The sequence below is a fragment of the Catharus ustulatus genome, chromosome W (assembly GCF_009819885.2).
Source record: "Catharus ustulatus isolate bCatUst1 chromosome W, bCatUst1.pri.v2, whole genome shotgun sequence".
NCBI classification, from domain to species: Eukaryota; Metazoa; Chordata; class Aves; order Passeriformes; family Turdidae; genus Catharus; species Catharus ustulatus.
The window spans coordinates 10,168,961-10,190,289 of NC_046261.2; the positions used below are offsets into that span (position 1 = coordinate 10,168,961).

General features: G+C 42.3%; 1 protein-coding gene across 1 annotated transcript in view; it reads right to left on the bottom strand.

Annotated features, from left to right (window-relative positions):
* Positions 1-21,329, bottom strand: part of LOC117005075 (guanine nucleotide-binding protein G(q) subunit alpha) — a 258,664-nt gene that overhangs the window by 103,519 nt on the left and 133,816 nt on the right. Inside the window, exon 2 of the mRNA XM_033076314.2 lies at positions 11,415-11,599. Coding sequence (XP_032932205.1) covers positions 11,415-11,599 — 185 coding nt within the window. The remainder of the gene's footprint in view (positions 1-11,414; positions 11,600-21,329) is intronic.

The window sequence follows — 21,329 nt, forward strand, 5'->3', positions numbered from 1 at the left end:
GCAAAGTCAAGGTGGTGCCTCTTTTCTACAACATACACAGCACACCCTCTGTAGATTACAAATAGATATAGAAAAATATGATCAAACAAAATCCAATGTCAACAGTTTTGATCTCTGTGTTTTTCTTTTTTTGGATCAGCAGAAATAAAAACATAAAAATAGTCATGAAGGGGTGCAATTGGCACCCCAAAGACTGCTATGGGATTCACCGGGGTTATGCAACTACAATGTTAATACCTCTTTACTCCAGTGCATGTTTCCATTCTGTCTCCACCCAGTATATGTCTGCACCAGAGTCCAGAACGGAAACAAGTGTGCCCAAGGCCTTTTTTATGCTCGAGTGACAGTTGCTTTTTTGCATAATCTGTACAGTTGACAGAACTTGGTCCTCTGGTCCAAAAAAAATAGCTGGATAAGGACTGAAGGCAAGATGCAAAGAAAGTATGCACACCCCCAAGAGTGCTCATTTATCTGCTTGTACAACAACAATACATACTGAGAGCATATGTTCTCAAAACAAGGGTCATAGCTTATTAAAGAAAATAAAATCTAAAAATAGAGGAACATCTTCAAACAAACTACTTGTCACATAAGTTACATTTTTAAAATATTCAAGAAAAACTCCAAATCTGCAAAACATGTACATGCAATCTATAGCTACACTGTATACAAATTAGTTAACAAGGTTAACTAAAACAGAACAAGTCAAATTTCAACTCTGCCCTATTGGTCACATGAATAAAAATGCAAAGTCATCAACCTGAAACAAACTTAATTAGCATGAAAATACTTTAATCATAAGTTTTTTCACAGTGTTACTTACCCCAGGCAAGGCATATATTTCATGAACTCTAATGCACATGAGAATTAGAGAAGTAAAAGAAGGGATTCAAAGCAACTCAATTACAGTAATTTCACGAATACAAGCCGCACCAATTTGACCAAAATTTTGGTGGAAACCCGGAAGTGCGGCCAATATTCCGGGGCGGCTAATACATTAACAAAATTCTAAAAGCTGCCAACACGGAAGTGAGAGCCCGCGGCAGCCCCAAGCCAAGCTGGAGCCCGGCCGGCCCCGGCAGAGGTGGGAAAGCCTGGCAGAGGCGGGGCCAGTAGTGTGGGGGGCGGGCGGCAGAGCCTGAGCCAGCAGGGCGGGGCAGGGGGGCGGCAGAGCCGGGTCAGTAGGGCGGGGGAGCCTGGGAGAACTGGGGCTAGCAGTGCAGGGGAGCATGGCAGAAGCAGGAAGGCCGGCGGGTGGGGCTGCCTGGCAGCGGGGGAAGCCCAGCAGAATCGGGGCCAGCAGCGTGGGGGAGCCCGGCGGTGCGGGGGCCTGCAGTGCCGGCCAGGGCGAGGAAACGCGGTGGCGGTGCAGACGGGAGGGGGCGGCCGGCGAGCCGGGCGGCGGCGGCGGCAGCCCGCCGGCAGGGCTAGGGAACACGGCGCGGCGTGGCCGGCGAGCCGGGCGGCGGCAGCCCGCCGGCAGGGCTAGGGAACGCGGCAGCGGGGCGGTGCTGACGGGAGAGGGGGGCCAGTGAGCCCGGCGGCGGCGGCAGCACCACCCTGCCAGCCCCGCCGAGCTGCGGCGCTGAGCTGGGCTACCCGGCCTCGTCGGCAACCATGAGCGGGTCGAGCCTTCCTGGCCCCGCCCCGAGCCAGTAAAGCCCGCTATGCCGCGATCCTGTTACTAATTGGCCAATTTGTGAAAGCTGCGCACGGATTCTCGCGACGAACGAAAGTGCGGCTAATATTCGGGGTGCGGCTTATCTATTGACAAAGACAGCAACATTGTCGAGGCACCGGAAGTGCGGCTTATAATCCGTGCGGCTTGTATTCGTGAAACTACTGTACCCTTTCAACCCAATACTAAGCTCTGTTCTGTCAAACTGAAGACTGTTCCCAGATGCCACTTGCTCATAACAAATCATTTTCTTCTTATCCAATATCTCAGGTCCATCATAATAATAAATAATCTACAGAAACCAGTCAAAATGTATATACTTCTTTTCCAAAACTGAGGCATGCAACAGACGCTTTGTCCTTTGACCCTGGAAAAGCATATTGTCAAAACAAAATTAACACCAATAATGTCATACCTAAGATTTTTCTTTGCCCACCTCCTGTTCCAAAAATAAAACACCGGACCTTTGTCTCATGCCTCACCTTTAGGTGGTCACCTAAAGTTAGATTTTATATTCACTTTGTTGTAAGAATGGAGGTACATAGGTCCATATTCTGAAATCAGGTAGGCGTGTGATCAGAATTGCATAGTGTGAATATGTAATAAACTCTAATGTTTAGATTTTATGCCTACTTTAAGCAGGGAGAAAAAAATGCAAGAAAATATTCAACAATCAAAGTACATTAATTTCACGTGTATAAGGCGCACACTTTTGACTAAAATTTTGGTCAGAACCTGGAAGTGCGCCTTATATTCTGGAGCGCCTTATATATGGACAAAGTTTGGAAATATTTCAAACTGGAAGTGCGAGCTGCAAGCCGAACCACGCGAAGCCGTGGGGCTCGGCAGGAGGTGGGGGGGTGGGAAAGCGGCTTGCGCAGGGCCCCGGGGCTCAATAGGGCTCAGCACGTGCCCTGGTTTGGAGGACAGGTGTCTGCTAAGAAAGGCAGGAGCCTCTCTTTGAAATGCAGAATGTAAACCCCCTCCCTCCAAATTATTATAATTTTGAAATTAAGGGGTTCTCAGGCAAAGGTATGGGAATTAGGAATAACAGTTCTTTACTAGGAAAATTAGAATAGAAATACAATACTACAAAGAAACAAAACCCAAACACTAACAAAGTGTCTTGGGTTACAATACAGGATGTGATCAAAGTATCTCTTCTATCACTATCTGTTGCGACTAGGTGGGGCAGTGATCTTTATCTCTGTGGGAGATACTCTGCTAATGGGCCATCCAGTAAAACCAGTAGGGCATTGTTCTTTATCTTTGCACCCCCCATCCTTCCTCCAGGGAGTTATCCTCTGCTAATGGACTATTGATTCTCACTGTGTGACTGATAAAATTACTTTATCCCATTGAGAGTTGCTCAAGCCAGGGGGAAAAGCCAAGTCTTTCTTACCTAGATAAAAACTGAAATTCTAGGACACCGAGTAGCCCTTCGTCTACTGGACTCTAGAAAAAAATGATATTTCTCCACATCACTACTAGACCTCTGGAAGGAAAGTGCACCTTCTACAAGACCACTGCTTCAACTAAACCACATCTGTCACTGCAAGAAGACTGTAGCCACTATTTAATCGAACTGCTACCAACATCCTGCCTGACAGGGTGTCAGGTTGTATTCTGACTTTGTCAGGGTTTGGAGTTTGCTTCTTTGTAGTACTGTATTTCTATTTTAATTTCCCTAGTAAAGAACTGTTATTCCTAATTCCATCTCTTTGCCTGAGAGCCCCTTGATTTCAAAATTATAATAATTTGGAGAGAGGAGGTTTACATTCTCCATTTCAAAGAGAGGCTCCTGCCTTTCTTAGCAGACACCTGTCCTCCAAACTAAGACACAAAGTCAGAGCACAACCTGACCCCCCGTCAGGGTGACAGCCATCAGACAGGGTGTTGGTAGCAGTCCCATTAAATGGTGGCTACAGTCCTCCTGCAGTGACAGATGGGGTTCAGTTGAAGCAGTGGTCTTGTAGAAGGGTGCAGCCTCCCTCCGAAGGTCCAGTGATGATATGGAAAAAAAGTCCGGTTTTCCTCTGGAGTCCAGGGAAAAGAGGGCAACTTGGTGTCCCAGAATTTCAGTTTTTATCTAGGCTGGGATCTCCCCTCTGGCTGGAGAAACTCCTAATGGGATAAAGTAATTTTATCAGTCACACAGTGGGACTCAATAGGCCATTAGCAGAAGACAACTCCCTGGAGGAAGGATGGGGGGTACAAAGATAAAGAACAATGCCCTACTGGTTTTAATGGATGGTCCATTAGCAGAATATCTCCCACAGAGATAAGGATCACTGCCTCACCTGGTCACAACAGACGGTGATAAAATAGATACTTTGATCACATCCTGTATTGTAACCCAAGACAGCATGGCTGGTGCTATTGTTACTAATTGGTTACTTTGTTGCGCGCGGATCCTTGCTGCAAAAAAAGAAAAAAAAAGGGTGCCTTTTACTCCGGTGTGCCTTAGATATGGACGAAGTTCAGAAATTTGTTGACAACCGGAAGTGTGCCTTATACTCCGGTGCGCATTATACTCATGAAATTACTGTAATTATGGGAATACCTCTATCAGGCAATGCGTCCCACTATAAAAACAAAACTACTAGTACTGCCACCAATATTTAAAAAAAACCAAACACTTGATTTAAAAAAAGTTGGTTAATTTCTAATATTTAAAAAAACCTCACAACTAATTTTCCTAACATTTAGCCAATTTTTTAAACCAAACCTGAATTGTATAAGAGAAAGCTTTCTTGCATTTCAGACGTTACAATTTTTACCACATAGGAAGTGCAAACTAAAAAAGCGAGACCAATAAAATCTTCAGGAAAAAAATGGCCCATTTTAGCTGACAGTTTCTTAATTCATGGCAGTAAATCTTATTTCAAGCAAATCTTGTGAGTTAGTAAAATGGACAATGAAGACATGAGACTGAAAAGCTTTTAGTATTTTCACATAACATAAATGTAACATAACTGAATAAGTTACTTTCCCAAAAAATGTTTACTGGGGGTAGAAAATATTTTCCAGAGTTTCAGAGAGTTTTAAGAAAATATTTCAATCTGAAATTATTTCGGAATTGAATGTTGGATTATGTAAACACAATTTGTACAAATGAATGAACTAATTAGGAAGTTAACAAATATTTTGCTCTATGAAAAAAATTATATGTCATATAAATACCCATATAACTCTTAAACTACTGCTAGTAAAGGAAAAAATCAATCATTTCAAGACTCTGACATCTTACTCATTACCTTAAAATAAATTCTGGACCTCTATTACATGGAAAAGTTGCCATGGGAATATTTCAAATTTTTATTGCCAGAATGAATGGTCATATTAATATTTCTTTTCAGACACTCAATAAGAAAAATAACTGTGACAAACATAGCTAAAGTAAGAGAAAGAATACTTATAAAAAAGAAACAACAATGACCAAAAAAGAGCTAGAAACATCTTGTATAATTATCATCCTTTGACATTTGCAGGACCCATCACAAAATCTACAAGAATCTGTAAGCAAGCATTTAAACCACCCATTCTCTCTACTAGGAGTAAAATGGTGGAATTGGAAAGATAAAACATGGACATCACACCCCACATATATGCTTTTGTATTTGACTTCTCATTTCCCATTAGCAAAGGGTAGTTAATCACGTAAAATATTCGGTTCTAAAAAAGATAAAGTGTTTCTCTTAAAATATAAAAGAAGGAATGAAGAAATGCACTGAAATATGAGTAGCTAACACCGAGTTTTCAAATTTATGCCTACAGTATTCTATATCTGGCATATATATTAAATAATCTAGGTCCTATTCATTTCAAATCTTAATGTTAGCACATGCATGAACTTCAGTGATTAATTAATTTTGTGAGCTTGCAGCTGTTTTAAAACGCAAACAAAATATATTTTCAGTTCTTTGAGTGATTCTGCTAACCTATCTTACCTCTAATAGATAATAATTTTTCCTACACTTGGAAAAAAACAATCTAAAAGTCACTTCTGTTGGGGTAAAATATGAAATACTAAAGAAGAATATAAGACATGGAAGCAACATATAAAATCATTGGAGCAATACAGGTAAATGCAAGAAATTCCAGCTCTAACCAAAAAGTAAATGAAAAAGGGAAGCAAGTAATGATTTAAAAAAAATTTGCTTTAAATGTAATGAAAAATGAAAACAATAGAGAGGAGGACAATATGGTCACAGGTAAACAGATAAAAACTTTATAAGGTCAAATGTAAAATAAAATTGTAGAGAGGCCAGCCAGGCAAGAGAGAAATAAATGACTGAATGAGGAAGAAAGTTAAAAAGAAAAGCAGTTAGGGGGAGACTGAGTTCTGCTTTGGATTATGGAAGTTGATTCTTTATGAAGCACTGAAGAAAAAAATGTTCATGGTTTTATTGAAGCCCTCTTTAAATCAAATCCTCATGGGAGGAAATATAAAGGTATTGGGGAGCCAGCATTTACCTCATGTCAAACAAGATTCATGAAGCAAAAAAAAGCAACTTTTAATTTCTTTATCTGCAGAGATGATAATTGATTACAGTACTTGAAATCTTACTGCACTCTTTTCCATATTGGCTTGCTCTTAGGTAGTCTATTTCTTTTGGAAAAAAAATTGCATCAGTAGCTTCACAGTATTAGAAGCATTTAAGTGACTGCAAAACTTTTATTTACTGGGTATTTTTTCTTTAGTTTTGTGTGTCTGAAGGAAGACATCTGAGAGTACTAGGAGTACTAACTAACATGACTAGCATAAATCCCTTTTTCCTGCAACCTGCTTTTAAGCACTCTGCTTCAGCTTTGAGACACTGAAGAATACTTTTTACAAAGATGGCACATTTGTTTTTTATTATGTGTATTCCTGACCAATAAGGTATTCTTTAGAAGCATTTCAGTTCAACATCCCGAAAATATATTACAGTAATTTCACGAATACAAGCTGCACCATTTTGACTAAAATTTTGCTCCCACACCGGAAATGCGGCTTACACTCAGGAGCGGCTAATATGTGAATAATTTTCTGACATTTTCAACCCCGGAAGTGAAAACCGAGGTGCCGAGTCGAGCAACCTACCAGTAAAACCCAGCTTTACCCGATTGTTACGCATTGGTTACTCTGTTGCACCGCGGGTGGAGCCAGCCAGGCTCCCTGCAGGCAGCGCGGGGGGTGGGGAAGGCGGGGGAGCTCCCTCCTTCAGGCAGAGCAGCCCGGGGGAGAGATAGGGGGCTCCCTCCTGCTGGCCACCCGGCCCGGGCGGGAGGCAGGGGCTCTCTCCTGTTGGTCCCATGGTTCGAGGGGAGGGGGGGGGCTCCCGTCCCCTCCTGTCGCCGTTGCCGTGGGAGCGGGGGGGCTCCATCCCTGCCTCCCACCACCGCCGCGGGTGCCGGCAGGCTCCGTGCCCCCTGCCACTGCGGCGCAGCACCGGGTTGGGGCGAGCGAGTCCAGCGGCGGTGGTGGCCAGCCCTGAGTGGCCCCGCCGAGCAGTGGCGCTGAGCTGGGCCCCGTCGGCAGCCCCGAGCCCTCACGGCCTGAGTCGAGCCAGTAAACCCTGCCATGCCGCGATTCTGTTACTATTTGGCAACTTCGTTGCACGTGGGTCCTCACTGCAAATGACAGAGCGGTTTATAATTGGGTGCGGCTTGTGTATGGACAAAGAACGAAATGTTTGCCAACACTCAGCGATGCGGCTTATAGTCCGTGCGGCTTGTAATCGTGAAATTACTGTAATTCTTTTTTAAGAACGCCATAAATCCTGCAGATTGTGCATCATCTGAGACTCAATGCATCTCACACACAACTTGCATGTTGATGCTTGGGATTCAATCCTTCATACTCTTCAAATATCAGGTAAGGTATATGAGGGAGGTCCTTTTCTCCTACCTATGCTGTTCACATGGTTCTAATGTTTAGACTTCATACCTACTTTAACCAGGGAGAAAAAAATGTCATGTGAAATTACTACTTTGTTGTTCAACATGAAATTTCCCTGACGAGATCCAAAACTTAGACTCCACTACTTGAGATGAGAATTTATGTAATTTGACTCCATACTTGATCCTGATATCTTACTTTTGTGTGTTTGTTACAGTAGATTACTTCTATTGGGGGAGGGGTTGGAACTATTAACAAATTAAACTTGGTCTTGAAGACAATTTCAGTAAGATTTTGGACTTTGAAATCATTTTCCCATATCTGCTTTTTTAATTTTTAAACATTTCCTATAGGGAAGTAGGCTTAAATAAACAACTTCAGCAATGGAAACAACTTACAGTAAAATTCTTGGTCTACATAATTTTATGTTTTCAGTCCCTATAGTTTCTTGTAACCTGTTCTATCTTACATTAAGTATCTTGGTATAAATATTTAAGAAGTCTCATGCGAAATTGTGTATATGGATTCAAATAAGATTTCCTGCCTGATAACCACTGTTGAATGACATCTTCCTGACAGTCTGTAAGAAGAGGCAACTGTCTTCTGGAAATTATACTGAAAGGGAACAATAATGGTTAAAAGTGGTAGTAGTTCTTTAGTACAGTAGTGCATTTATTCAGTAAAAGTTCTGTAATAACAGGAGAGGAAAAATAAAAAGCCTTCCTTCAGCAATATTAGACATGAAGAAAGAGAGAAAAGGAGAAACAGGGGACTACATTACCTGGAACAATGACTTCTAAGCCACTATGGACAACACTGGGAATGTCAGAAGATAAAAAAATTAATGTTTTAATTCAGAATTTGAAAGGATTGACAGGAAAATAAATACACAGGTAAGATTTCTAAAAAGACAATTTTTAAAATGTTTTTAAAAAATATGTAAGATTTTTTAAAATTGAATTTGAATGCCAGTGGTTGCACATGAGTTACTATTGTACAGTCACAAAAACATTGCAGATAGGCAATTTTGAGAATTGCTCAAGTCCATTTCTGTATAAAAAAAGGACAAAAAAAACCCACCTAAGGCTTTTCTGAGTTTTATAAACTGCTTCTCCAAAATTCAAGATGCATATAAAAAATTGAAAATTTCTGGTTAAAAAAAATGGAAACATAGTTTACTCAAATGGAAACTAAAAATCTAAACCAATCCATAAGCCACCATTTCCTGTCACATCCCTAAGAGATAACCCTCACCTATTATCTTAAAGTTCAGTAGAGCTCATATTCTGAAACTGACAAGACAAAAAAGTGTGATGAAAAGTGTGATGAAGTATGATACAATGCCTTACCATCAGTTTTGAGACATTACAATGTAAACAGTAATGTTTAAATTTCTCAATTGACTTTCACTATTCTGATAATAAATATTTCAAAGATCCTAGATTATTATAATATAGGACAATGATTTTCAGACTCTGCCTCTTTAATTATATCACTCACTATGAAGGCAACACAACACTGGAAGAACTACAGTAGTTTCACGAATACAAGCCACACCATTTTGACTAAAATTTTGCTCCCACACAGGAAATGCGGCTTATACTCAGGAGCAGCTAATATGTGAATAATTTTCTGACATTTACAACTTCAGAAGTGCCAGCCAGGGTGCCGAGCCGAGCACCTGCTAGTAAAAGCCGGTATTTCGCGATTGTTACAAATTGTTACTCTGTTGCACCGCGGGTGGAGCCTGGCTCCCTGCAGGCAGCACGGGGGGCAGGGAGAGAGGCGGGAGAGCTCTCTCCTTCCCTCCTCTGCCGCAACCCGAGGGAGAGATGGGGGGACCCTGTGCCGCCATGGCCGCGGCTTGAGGAGGCGGCGGGGGTCCCGCGACGCCATGGTCGTGGCTCGGGGAGGCGGTGGGGGCCCCGCGCCGTCATGGTCGCGGCTCGGGGAGGAGGCGGGGTGTTCCGTCCCTGCCCGCCGCCGTGGGAGCGGGGGGGACTCCGTCCCTGCCTGCCACCACGGGGCAGCGCCGGGCCAGGGCAAACGAGCCCAGAGGCGGCGGCCGGCCCCGAGCGGCAGCGTCGGGCTGGGCCACCTGGCCCCGTCAGCAGCCCCAAGCGGGTCGAGCCTGCACAGCCCAAGCCAAGCCAGTAAACCCCGCCCTGCTGTGGTTCTGTTACTAATTGGTAACTTTGTTGCACGCGGGTCCTCGCTGCGAACGACAGAGCGGCTTATACTCAGGTGCGGCTTATTTATGGACAAAAAACAAAATGTTTGCCAACACCCGGTGATGCGGCTTATGTTCAGTGCGGCTTGTATTCGTGAATTTACTCTAACTTCCTTAACTTACAACTCGCCTCCTCCTACACTGATATTGAAATAATCCAGCCTGAATTACATTTTTTTACACTTTACAAAGATCACAACTGTCTACTTAATTGAACTTTTTGCATTTGATAAGTGTCACTTCATTCTCTTTTCTTTAGGCTCAACCATACAAACATCAGCTTGAGCTGTAGTTTTCTAAGCTACTGTGCAAGACAAGTACTGTGCTAAAAATATGCAGTTACTTGAACTTTGAGATATTCTCTAGAGACCAATTTTTTTATAAGAGATTGAAATTAATAGGAAATGCCCTTCCTGTGTTTTTTAGGTTGCAAGGCTAATGAATTTACCTTCTCAATGGAGAAAAAAAAGGAGGGAGGTGGACAAATAAGTTTGCATTTTTAATTTCCTTGAATTGAAAAATCCCCAAGTTTATAAAGGAATTGCATCTAGACTCTGGCAACTTTGGCAAGTTGTACTTTAATCCATACCTAGAACTGATGGAAATGCTTGTGAAGGAGTTGAGTGCAAAGACAGAATCACTTACTTTAAGTCAAGGTATTTTTATATAGAGAAATTACCAGCTCTAATTAGAAAGGTCTGGCCACACATATACAGCTATGACACATCTAATTCACTACAACTATACAAAAACAGCCTATATAAATTGAACACTCAATTTGAACAATACAAAACACTTTGCAGTATAATACAAGAAAATAATTTACTGATTTATGATTAGGACTTTCATATATTACAGTAAAATTACTGTCAGTACCGATTCTGAAAAAGAAAGTGTGCTTCGCAATCAACTAAGTTTTCAAGTCCGCTTGTTAGGAAATGCAGTGCTTTATGTATAGTAAAAACATAGAGCTGAAATACACATGTAAATTTCCATTTTAATACTAGTTATACCAGGTATACATTTGATTTTAAATGGAAAATTTATGAATGGAACAAAAACTGAAAGAAGTCAAGTGTTAATCAAAGATAAACCTTACAAAATGCTTTAAATGTATTTTCTTTCAAAGTTTCAATGATGTCATCACTTTCAAAAGAATTTGCTTATTCTAAGGTCTTGTATCAAAAGTTTTATTTCATAGTATACTCACACACAAGCAGATATTCTCACCTATTTTTCCAATAATTTTTTCCCCCACATAATATTAATGGAAAACCTTAAGTAGTACTGGTACAAACCAGAAAAATTACCTAACTGTGCTCTGGTCAGAACATGAGCTGGGAGGAAAGGAAAGAATATTATTAAAGTCACAGGCAAACAGCAGCCTGCGCTCTACCCTCTTGCTGTGACAAACCCCCCCAAACATCTTGAAAAGAACAGCACCTGTGTTGTCAGACCAGTGCAAAGGGCAGAGAACTAGAGGCAGGAGTGGAAGAAGCCCTTTTCTTCTAAACTTTAGGTAGAAAATAATGTGTGATTTATAACTTTGAGAGACTTTCAGTACATTTCCTAAAGATAAAATAGGAAAAAAATTCAGCTATGGAAATAAACAAAAATTTCACCTTATTATGGTCGTACTTGTATGGGATTTTGAGGGTATCCATGGCTCTGATCATGGCCTGCATTGCTGTAAATATATTCTGGTACACCAATTTCGTAAAGCCCCTTTTGTCTTCATCAGAGTAACCTGATCCATGAATGATTCTCATCTGTTTGATGAATGTGCTTTTGCCACTCTCTCCTGTGCCTGCAAGACAAATAAGAATATACTTCAGTCAATGGACACAAATATGACTTTTCTGCACAAAGTGGACAGTTTGTTCAGTGCAGGCCAAAACACTGTCAAGTGATTATGGTGCTTGCAAGGTGTTTGCTTCAATATCATAGCAGTAACACAGTAAAAACTGAAACAACATTGAATTAAAACTTTTATTTTGAAGACAAAATAGAAGCAGAAAAAAATAGCAATGAGTTAATAACTAAAACAAAATATACTCTCCAAAAAATCTAGAATATACCACTGTGTATTTAAAATTATAAGCATAAAATTCTATTCCCAAAGATATAGTTCTCAACTATAGGGAATTACTATTAGATGTTCTATCACAAAATCATAACGTAAGAACAAAAATTAGCTTGTGTGGCCAACTTTCAGAACATTATAGTAAGCAGCAATGTACAACCAATACATAATTTTTTTGGAAAGCCAAATAATATAATAATTAGAGTTGGGCAAACTTCAACCTCAGAAATATATAAAATCAGTTTTACATAAAATTTGGCTTGTATTTGTTAATGGAGAGTCATTACTTCCTTTAAATTTCTTTGTGTCTTTGTACTTTACAGAAAGCATAAATAACTACTAAATTAATATTCTGCATGTTTACAAATTTAAAGTTAAGATTTGCCTGTTTGGAATTTTGCACAAAATATATCACACAGTATTTTTTCCTTTGGTAAAATTCAGTCTCTCTGTGATTAGCAGAGCTTATCTAAGCAAACAATCATATGAATACTTTATAAGAAGGAATTGAAATTTAAAACAGTTGCACAGCCATATGAATGTTGTATGTTCACCTAGCTATTTAGCTCCCTAAGAAATGCAATGCATTTAAACACATGCAGTACTTAGCCTTTCAGCCTAGATTTTATTTTGATCATTTTTACAAAGCTTTCATGCCTCATTTATGATATAATACTTGACTACCAGTACAAAGAAAGCCTTATGCTTTACATTGTTTTAGGTGTCTCAGAGTACTGTATTTCACAATCAGTGCAATCCAAGGTTAAAGCATAATTCTGTGCTTGCAACTCTTAAGTATTTCAGGTAGTGCACCTCAAAATCTAACCTCAAAGTCTCTACAAGATTTTGTCTTTACTGTGTGTGACTGTTTATTCAACTCCTGCTTAAATTTTTGGCTATCACAGATCATACTAAGGCATGATGTATGCTAGGAGCAGAGCCATTAGGTCCAAACCAAGCATTAAGTAGGCAGGACAGGTGGCCAAAAAGAGCTAAAGGGCCATTATATAATCATTATCACCTGCAAATTGTTGTTTCCAGGAACTGTTATCTTTGTTTGTCAGTCTCCTCAGAATCTGCTAAATTATGGAAATGGTATAGACCAAATCTCCAAGACAAGAGTATAGAACACCAACTTACACACAAAGCTTTTGAAGTAGATCAAACAGCAGCTGGACTGCTGAGGCTTTCATGCTTCCTGATGTGATACAGGAGATGCCTGCACCTTGATGGAAGAGGAAGGATGGGCAGTCTCACTGTTGGCTAGGCAACTAATTCTTTTCCTCATAGGTGTTACCAGATGATAAATGATCTATGCCTGGTGAGCTAACACAATGCTTGTTCTCCAAAACTACTGCCCTATGGAAACTGCACAGTGCCCATTGTGTAAGGAGAACTGAAAGTTCACCAGCCTCAGTGTCCTGCCAACTCAGCCAGGTCACCAGGAACATTGCAGTCTACTACCACCAGGGACCACCAGAGAGACCCCTCCCCCGGACAGAAAAATGCATGCATAAAGGGGAGAGAAAATATGTTAATGATTTTGGGGAAATGATTATCATATATATGTTTAGTCTGGGACAATCAATGAATATGTATGTTAAATACAGTATATAAAGTGCAACTTTCCTGTACCCAGCATGCACAGCTTTGGGAGTAGCTATCCCCCTGTGCATCTGGCCAAATAAAGAATTACTGCTTCTTGATGCTACATTGGTGTTAAGGGGTTTTTATTCGACCAAATTTTTGGTAACAGTTTTGGTGACCCAGATGGGACAGACTCCTGAATTTCAACAGATCCAAGCAATCACAGGACCTCCAGCTGGCACTGAGGGGTTCCTGGGGAGAATGTTCAATCCCTGGTCCAAAGAAAATCGGAGCAAGACCCCTGGTAATATAAAGGCATTCTTTACTTTACTCTAAAGGTATAACTGCTAACCTACGTGTAAGATGCAGCAAAAGCTGCACAGGGTTTAGTTTAAAGGTACCTAAGGTGAGAAAGGGAAGGGTTAGAGTCCCTTCAAAGAAGAAGGGTTAGAGTCCCTTCTAAGGAGCTCCTAAACAGTAATTTGTTATAATGGGAAACAAAACCTCGTAAGGGCTATCACAGGTCTCACCACTGGGATGTATCTTGAAACACTGGAAACAAATTGGGGGTAATCCCCTCATGTGTGAAAAATTTAAAATTTTGTTATCAGTGGTAGCCACTTTACATGCTGGAAGATCAAAAAAAGTGGCCTAAGGATGGAACCTTACAGTATAACACCCTGTTACAATTAATGTTGTTTTGTAGAAGGGAAAATAAGTGGAATGAAGTTCCTTATGTTGACTTGTTTTTCACCCTAAGAAATCATCCAGAGTGGCAAAAGGAAGGTAGGAGGACCCCCCCAAGATCCATTAATTTTAGCACTTGAAAAGGAAAAGAAAGGCAAAGGGTTGAAAAAGTGTTGTTCTGCGTGTAACATAGGGCAGAGGTGCTTAAAGTATGGAAGAGAGGATGATGATTTAGAGATGATGGTTGCTCTGTAGCAACGAGCAGGTGGAGTGAATGATGAATCAGCAGGGAATGTGGCTAGATGCATAAGTAGATCATGGGAGAGTGGACTGGAACAGAGAGAACACTTTAGGGGATTGGAGGATTTTAGCCTGATTGCAGGATGCACTAGAAGGCAGCAAGGAGATGTTGGGGGGAATGCTGGGGATATTCTGATGGCTCCCCTCTGGCAGGTGGTCGGGAATCATGGTCCAATAAATTAAAGACCCCTGTGCTGGTTTGGCACTACAGACAACCCAAGAAAGTGATTTTTTCTGAGAGGAGAAGCTAGGTTTCCTCTATGTCTGAGAAAAACCAATCAGTGATTGATTTTGAGAACTGACAATCAGTTAAACCACTGAAAGAGATGGACACACCTCTGTGAAATTCACATTTTAAAACGAACAAACCCCAGGAAAGTTTTCTTTCCCTTCAGGCCACAGTATAGGTAACACCGGCCTGGCCCTCTGTGCGGCCCAGCCCGGCCAGGGGTCGGCAGGCTCTGATGCAGGCCTCGGGAAGCCTGCGTGGGCCCCGTTTTCTGCTGGGACCCCCCGATAGAAAGGGGGAAGGAAGGCCCACGCGGCTGTTGAGATCTTATTTCTCCCCCCCCCCCCCCCCCCAGCATGGTCAGGGAGTCCGCGGCTTGGCTGAACATCAAGCCGACATTAAAACCCTGCCCTGCCGCAGGCCCGGGCCCAACCCGGGGCGGTCGGGCCCACCCTCGCCGCGCTGCCCGCGCAGCCTGGGGGAGAGACAACTGGGCCCTGTTCTGGCAAGGCCCCCCCCACCCTTGCCTGCTGGGCAGGGGGAAGGGAAGACCATCAGCCCGCACCTGGAATTGAATGTAGCAAATGCCAGAAAACAACCATGAGCCAGAAAAAAAACACCACCACTTTCAAGCTGGGCCCCTACAATCCTAGGCCAAACCCAGCGAGGCCTTGCAAGACTATTGTAAATAGGCTACCACCTGGAAGAGATCACATGATCACCTGCAGGCCTGGGCAAGGTATTAACACTTTCACTGCCCAGATTGAGACTTGTAGATACTTGGTTCTCTCTCCTGAGTAAAAGAAGAGGACCAAGACGAAGATACGCACAGAAACAGCATGAAAACACCAAGGTCAGAAAAAAGGGAAGACTCGGGTCCCAGATGAGGGAAGGAGGAGAGTCATGGACTGAAATTTCTCTTTTTTAAGCTATGGAAAAGAGATTCTTGTCTCCCTATAACACATAGAGATTATGGGGTCAATGAATGTTTTAACTGTAGATATGAGCAGAGGCATTGGTGCTACAGTAAGCAGATATTGAAATGGCTGTGATCCCATAAGTTTGAATAGAGAGGAGATGAAGATCCCTGCTGCCTCCCGGGGGCAGGAAAGAAGAAAGAAGAAGAAAGAAGAAGAAAGAAGAAAGAAGAAAAACCACTGTTTTCAAAGATGAAGACAGCATTTGTTTGAACTGTTATAATCCTTAAAGTGTGCCCCATAAGTTGATATAGTCCTCAATAATGTTTGTGGGAAAACTGTTGAAAGTAATGGAATCGCCCGATTGCGGGGTTTACTGGCTCGGCTCAGGGCCAACCAGCGCTGCCGCCACTGCAGCTGCTCGGCAGGGGCGACCTGCACTGCCCCGGGCTGCCCCACGCCACTCGGCAGGGGCAGCCTGCGCTGCCTCACGCTGCCGCCACTTGGTAGGGCGGGTCACTTGGCTCGCCGCCTGCACCGCTGCCGTCGGGCTCGCCCCGGCCCGGCGCTGCCCCGCGGTGCCAGCGAGAGCCCGCTCCCCCCGCCGCGCAACAGAGTAACCAATTTGTAACAATCACGCGATCGCGGGTTTTAATGGTAGGTGCTCAATTCGCGAGCTCGGCTCGGTCCGCGGCCCGCACTTCTGGGTTGGGAAATTTCCAAACTTTGTTCATATATTGGCCGCTCCTGAGTGTAAGCCGCACTTCCAGGTTGGGACCAAAATTTTAGTCAAAATGGTGCGGCTTATAATCATGAAATTACTGTAATTCTAATGGGTGCACTGGCAATTTAGCCAATGCTAAATTCCGCAACAACCCCATTTTCAATTGTGAATTTAATGTCATGGAGAAAGGCAGCAGGAGTTTACAGAGAGGATCTGGATAGAGTTGCTTATGTATTTGAAACCATAATTAGGACTCAGGACCCTGACTGGAATGATATACAAGTGATGTTAGATATGTTGTTGGATAGCACAGAAAAAAGGATGATCTTCACCATGGCCAGAAAGTAGGTGGAGGGGGAACATGCTAATGGAGACTTAGAAAGAACATTAGATCAGAGTTTTCCTTCAACAGATCCAAGGTGGGACCCTAATTTACTGGGACCCTGTGATCGTTTAACAAGATATCAGAGATGGATATTGTTTGGTGTAAAGCATGCTGTACCGAAAGTCATGAACTGGTCAAAACTGTATGAGGTAAAGCAGGACAGTACTGAATCCCCCACGACTTTCATGGAACAATTGAAGGTGACTGCCAGAAAATATACTAATCTGGATCCAGAGAAGCCAGAGGACACTGTACAGTTAGAAACTATCTTTATAGGACAGTCTGCCCCAGATATTGGAAAGAAACTCCAGAAACTGGAAGGAACACAGTCACATGACTTAGGAAAGTTGTTAGATTAAGTGTGGAAAGCATATCATGACCGGGATAGGTAAAAAGAACTACGGCGGGCTAGAAGGGAAAACAAGAGACATGACAAACTGCGACTCTGGAGGTGGCTAAGGGACCTGTGGAGGGTACTAAGGGACCGACCAACAGGGGAAGTTGGGTGGGGTGAACAAGGGGAAGGGGAGGTGGGAGACTCCCACCATTTTCCCGACAACAGTTAGGGGAAGACCAGTATGCAGTCTGCAAGGAAAAGGAGGCATTGGAAGGGAGAATGCCCACAGGCTGGAAAGCTGGACCCAGTCTTAAAGATTAGACCATTAGAAGATGAAGACTGAAGGGGACCGGGGCAATTCTATCCCAGCTGATCCCCTGGTTACATTGAGGCTGGGGAAAGAAGAAGTGGAATTTTTGGTGGACACAGGAGCAATTTATTCTGTATTTAATACATGCAAAAGGAAACTTAGTATGAATGTGGTTGTTTTGGAGTGATGTTATGATACTGTATCCCCTATCATCTGCTTTATGCCCAGACATGGGTCCTGTAACTTTAAGCTTAAAGGAGGAGGGAGGGGGAGGCCATGGAATTCTTTCGGCAGTCTGTGTTCAAAAACACAGGTAACTCCTTCGGCTTTTCCCTAACTCTCGGCTCTGTGTATGCAGCAGAAAAAAAAAAAAGGCAGTTGTGTCTTTGTTTTTAGCTAGCTTCTTTTTTGTTAGCTCAGGCAAGAAGTTTTTTTCCCAGGACTGTGGCTTCTTCTGGAATTGTTCAGATTTGTTCTGGTCTGAAACACTTCAACATCACCGCGAGCCCCACGCCATGGCCCAGCGGGGGGAAGGCTTCAGGGACGCCGCATTCCGGCTCCAGACCTCGGGAGAAGCCTAGCAAGATTCTAAAAATCCATGATCTTTCTCCACAATGAAAAAGTTTATTATCTAACAATAATAATTTTCTTTTCAGTGCCTGTGTGCACTCTGCTTATTGAATAAACAGGATTTTTTTGTATTTTCCTCCAATAAATTCCTTTTGAACCTATGGGGGAGGGGCTGTTGAAACCTACCTCTCTAGAGGACATGTTAATTTCAGGACATTTCCTCATAATTTTTTTCAAACTGAGACAGTGGTAAATATAATTTGTGCTACAGGGAAAAGCGAAATTCAGTCCTTTTTGCAACCCATGAAATTTAAATTAGGAAATAATTTAATTACTCATGAATTTCTATACATGCCCGAATGCCCAGTCCCCTTGCTGGGGAGAGATTTATTGTGAAAACTGGATGCTCAAATAATTTTCAGGATGGGGAAATACAAATTTAAATACCAGAATCAAAAGCCATTGGGGCAAGGATTTTTGTTACAGGAGTCAAATGAATTGGAAGAAATCCCATAGGAGGTAGAGAATGCTGTGACCCTGCTGGAACCCAGAAACCTGGGAGTTTTGAGCTCTCTGTGCTTTCTGTCACTGACCCCCAGGAGAACACTGCTTTTGACTTGAGGCCTTGGAGAAGGCTTCCAAATTTGAGTGATGGAGTTAGAGTCATGAGTGTGTAGTTGGAATAGAAATGTGTGATTTCACATGGTGAAGGGTTTTCAATTTGAGGCTTTTAGAATATTGTAATAGGTATGGGACGAGATGAAGGCTTTTAGGTGTTGTCTCTTTCTGTCTTCTTCCTTCTTCTTCATGGTTTCAGGTAGTAGTTTTTGGTTGGATAGTTAGTGTTGCATTGTGGATCACAGGAGTTTGGTTATTGGGTCAAAAGTATAAATAATATAGGTGTTAGTTCTTTATTGGACTGTTTAGCTTTAAAAGACCTTGTAACTAGCTAGATTCACCTCCATTTTGCTCGCTTTTAGCTGGTAGCTAGAAGTGTTGCAGAACTCTCTGTACTTTAGATAAGATTCAACAAACAACAGAGTCCAAACATGAGAAATTTGTCTCCTTCATGTTTTTAATCCTCACTCTGAGTGAAGACAGAATGAAGACAAGCCACTAATTAGGTGGTGCAGTTAACCCTTTTACAAGTGGTGATTCCGCATGAGGAAGAAAAACACCTGTTAACACTCAGAGTCAGGACGTCCCTGAAGAAAAAGAGATAAAGTAAGCAGCTGGAAGCTGGAAAAATCCCCGGGTTGAAAAGGAGCTCAGAGAATCCCTAGATGCTGGTGAAAGGTGAACCAGGAGCCCATGGTGCTGGCCATTTGCGGGAACAGAGGGATCCAAGGAAGAAGCTGACTGCAAGAACATTTGCCCCTCTGTCAGCCTTTCTGCAAGCTGTCTCCCAAATGCAGACAGAACACTCAGGCACAGCACAGATTTTTCCATGTCCCTGGCACCCCTCAGACATCATAGCCATGCCAATGAATCCTCTCCTTGGTCAGACAATCACATACCATAATGTGATTCCATGGAAAGCAGAGAGATGATTCCTATGATAGAAATCCCTGAGATGCAGCCTGTGTAGCTACAAGCGGCGGGGGGAGCAAGCGGAGTGCAGGGAACGTCCCTCCCCCCTCCTGATCCAGCATGAGTTTTTGAGTCCTTGAGGAAGGACCACTCAATGATATCTTTGCAAAGGTTCTTTGTTGATGCTTGGGACAGAAAATGCAAATCGAGGAACCTCTTCTGGATGAAGTGGAATGTGAAAAAAACAATCTTTTAGATCAATAATTACAAGTGACCACTCTTTCAGGATCATCGATAGAGATAGAAGTCCAAACTGAAGTGGTCCCATTTCTTCAATGATCTCGTTGATTTTCCTGAGGTCATGGAGCAATCTCTATGGGTGACAAACACTGGAGAATTCCAGGGACTATTTGTTGGTTAGATGTAGCCTTTTTGCAATTGTTCTTCCACACATTTTTTGAGAGCACTCAGTTTTTCTTTTTCCAGGTGCCACTGGTCCACCCAGACAGAATTGTCTGTCTTCCAGGTCAATTTCAGGGTGGTGAGTGCCTCAGTGACCCTCATTAAAATTCCACTCCTATTCTCGTTCCCCATTGTGACAGGACATCTCTTCCCCATACTGTGATTGGTTTCTGTACAACAAAGGGATGGATGATTGCTACCTTTCCTTCTTGTCCTGTAATGATGATTGAGTTTTCACTCTGCAAACACATTGTGGATCCTCCAATTCCCGTGAGAGATTTCAGAGGTGTGATCAAGTTCCAATCTCTGGGCAAAAAGATATAGGAAATTACTGTGACATCTGCACCAGTGTCCAGCATGCCTGTGATTGTGATTGTTTTGCTGTTAAGTGTCATAGCAATATATCTGCAGTCAAGAGGTACCAAATCATAATTATTGAAGGTGCCTTTCAATAGTTACTTGAAGTATGGAGAGCCTAAACCACCCTCTTTCGTTGCTTGTCTCAAGTCTTTAATTATGTCATGTGTCAGGGGTCCCCATCTGGGATTTGCATAACCCTGTTGGTATGGGCAACTTAAATGCCCAGATGATCAAAAGCAGCCAAACTGGTGAGGATTACTCTCAAACCTGAAGCTAAACTGGTAAGGCAAAAACAATATCCTATTAACTGGGAGGCAAGGAAGAGGCTGGAAAAGTTCATAGAATTTTTTTTTTTAATATGGGTTATTGAAGGAGTATGAATCAGAATATAACAAATTAATTTCACCAATTAAAAAGAAAAATGGGGAATATAGGTTAGTACAAGATTTAAGGGTCATCAATAAAATAATACCAGATATTCATACAGTATTAGCTAATCCATACACACTTTTGAGAGCACTAAAAGGGGAATATAAATGATTTACAGTGAGTGATCTCAAGATGTCTTTCTCTGCATACTCTTGGAGGAAAATAGTCAAGCAATAATTTGCTTTTGAATGGGAAAGTCCTACCTCTGGTAGCAAAGTTCAGTTAACCTGGACCGTCCTACCACAGGGATTTAAAAATAATCCAGCAATATTTGGAAATCAACTAGCAAAAGTATTGGAACAATGGAAGAAAAATAACACTGAAGGAGCAGTTTTACAGTATGTAGATGACATTCTGCTGGCAGCGGAGACCCAAAAGCAATGCCTACAAATGGCCATAAGTCTGTTGAACTTTCTGGGACAGAATGGTTGCAGAGTAACTAAAGGAAAGCTCGAATAGGAAAGACAACTGTGAACTATTTGGGCTTCGAGATTACTCAAGGGCAGAGAATTCTTGGCTTTGACAGAAAGGAAGCAATCTGCTAAACTCCAGAACCACAGAACATCCAAGAATTACGAGGCTTTCTGGTAGTGGGCGGGTGGTGTGCGTTGTGGATATTAAACTATA